At 34.6% G+C, this 2,610-nt stretch overlaps 1 protein-coding gene across 2 annotated transcripts in view; it reads left to right on the top strand.

Moving 5' to 3' along the window:
* LOC136796196 (ATP synthase-coupling factor 6, mitochondrial-like) overlaps window positions 1–2,610 on the top strand; it is a 6,673-nt gene that overhangs the window by 705 nt on the left and 3,358 nt on the right. For both annotated transcript variants that reach the window (XM_067049195.1, XM_067049194.1), the window contains exon 2: window positions 1,001–1,134. In XM_067049195.1, the coding sequence (XP_066905296.1) occupies window positions 1,001–1,134 (134 nt within the window). The remainder of the gene's footprint in view (window positions 1–1,000; window positions 1,135–2,610) is intronic.

The following is a 2,610-nucleotide window of genomic DNA, read 5'->3' as shown; positions in this document are numbered from 1 at the left end:
TGGTGATAATAATAAAATTCATTGGAATTAATTAAAAGTATATAACCTAATACATGTTGAGATTGCATCAGTATACCACTGGTATTGAACCTGTGAATATAGGTAGTAAACGTGAAAGTGTTGCTAAATCTAATAGTGATCGTCAAAGTGACTTTAGAAAACGTTTAAAATTCTCAGATACACCGGAACAAGCCGAAGCATGCCGTAATTATGAAACGCAGCGAAAGCGAGAATATAGAAAAAGAAAAGCATTTGAATTGCAAGATTCTAATATTACGAATAATATTTATGTAATATTAGCATAGAGTATACGTTGTCACGGAAATATGAGGCCTACACGGGCACGGTTTTTTTTTAGAGTGTAAATGTGACTAGAGACTATATCATTATTTTTTTTTTCATACACATAGTTTGATTATGTTCATTTTGTTTATCCTTCTGTTTGGATATATTTTAAGAGAGGTGTTTTTTTTCATTCATTATTTATTTTTATTCTTATTTCATTTTATTTTAGTATGAATGTGATCATTCATCACTATTAACTATTGCCCACAACTGTGTGGCAGATTGTAATATCTATCAATAAATAAAAAGTATTTAAAAACAAAAAAAACAGAGAATGTCAGGGGAAAAAATACCATTATTTTTTAACTAAACTTTGCAACCACTAATCAAAAGGTATATTTCTTCTCTTTTTCTCTCTACACTTTTGCACCTTTCACTTCCACTGGTCGGCTACGAAACTTTCAACGCCATTGGAGGAATGTTATCCTTTAAGATGCAAAGTATCCAACATCGACGGTGCTTACAGAAAGGTCAAAACTAAATGTCAAATTTATAACTGATTGGTTAATTTAACATTATTTTCATTTTTTTATCAAATGTTATGAACCCACTTCACATCTTTAAGCTTATTTCTTATCCAGTGTGGAATAGATATATCATAATTTTAGTGCACATAACTTTTTAAATTTGAAATAACCATACTTGATGTTATTAGCAATGGTAATCTTTTTGAACTTTCTCCTGAACTGGAATTGGAGCGTTGTGAAAAAATCCATTCGCTGCTCCACCGTTATTTTGGGGATATCGACCTAGACTTAGTGGAAAAATTCCCCGAGATAAATTTCGAAGGTATGTATCTTCTTTAGATTTTTGAAATAGCAATATTTTGTTCCTGTGATTTCTTTAAATAGCATTTTCAGTATTTATATATGGAGTTCTTAAGCTAGGTAACGCTATTCAAAGATCCGGTAAGTATCAAAATTAGAATTGGGGAGATCTTGGATAGATTTCGGGAATTCGTCAAAGATATTACGAGAATCGACCTCTAACCCGTGGTACGGTAGGGTCTTCATTAAACGGACCATCCTCAAAGCTACCTAAAGATCAGCAGCCCCATAGCTTACTCGAGAATAATTACCCAACTACGATTCTCTGGTAAATATGCAATTACTCTAAGTGTAGGTCCATATTAGCTATATTAACCAAAAATAGTTGTATGAATTTTTGTCTGTACCAATCGAATCTTAAACTTGTTTTTGTATATGTAACGCAGAGCCTTATACTTAGAATTGGATACCTATCTTCACTATAAAGATATATAGTTTTTGTTTCTGTTATTTTATTGTAAGTAATGATCCCAGTTTGGATATACTGTTAGCTTATATGATAATTCATAAATTATTATTATTCAATTTATAAATTATTAGCTTATGTAATAATTTAATAATTTGTAAATTGTTATTATTATTATTTAATTATTTTTATTTAACTTATAAATTATTAGCTTATATAATTATTATTAGCTTATATACGAATCCCACAACTGTGCCTCCCTCCTGCTATGTCAATTTGAAGATTGCGTCGTACATGACGTTCCACAAAAGAGGCCCTAATACCGAGCCTTGTGGGATACCACCAGTTACCTTGTATCTCCTTTGGCTAATGTCTGAAAAATAAAACAGAACTCTATCTTTGAAGTAGTCTGTGAGAACTCTCATAAGATAGGCTGGCACCGCCAAAGTCCGTAGGGCATCTATTATACAGGTCCATCTTGCAGTGTTAAAAGCATTTTTTTTTTTTGTAAGGTCTAGCCCGTGGGTCTGCATCCACCTCATCACAGAGTTCTCTCCAGCACCGTCGTTTGCTTTCTTTAATGGCTTCTCGGAGGTTCCTTCTATCTCTCTTGAACTCTTCTTGAAGCACAGGAAACTCCGGCAAACATCTCGCTCGCTGGTAACTTCTTCTTGCTTGGTTGCAACATCAGCGAAGATCGTTAATAGTATCCGTCCACCAGTACACTGACGAATGGTGTTTCCAAGGCCTTGAACGGGTCATAGCTGCATCACAAGCCCCAGATATAAAAGAGGTTAGTGTACGCGCCTTTTCCTCGGCTGACCCTTTCAATTCACACTCGTCCTCTAGCATTAAAGTGAACGAGGCGCCATCGAAAGTCTTCGTGTTCAAGCCGTTGGTTCTCCATCGACAACTCTTCTTTCTTGTAGGCGTACCCACTGTAATCAATATAGCCTGGTGATCACTGTTTGGATAAAATCCAAAAACCTTCCAAGTTGCGATCCGATGCAGGCTCCCTTGTGTTTTTTTTTT

This window comes from Halyomorpha halys, unplaced genomic scaffold, assembly GCF_000696795.3.
Source record: "Halyomorpha halys isolate HHAL.00 unplaced genomic scaffold, Hhal_1.1 Scaffold676.1, whole genome shotgun sequence".
Lineage (NCBI taxonomy): Eukaryota > Metazoa > Arthropoda > Insecta > Hemiptera > Pentatomidae > Halyomorpha > Halyomorpha halys.
Note: the sequence above shows the minus strand (reverse complement) of the source record. Positions and strands in the feature narration are given on the sequence as shown.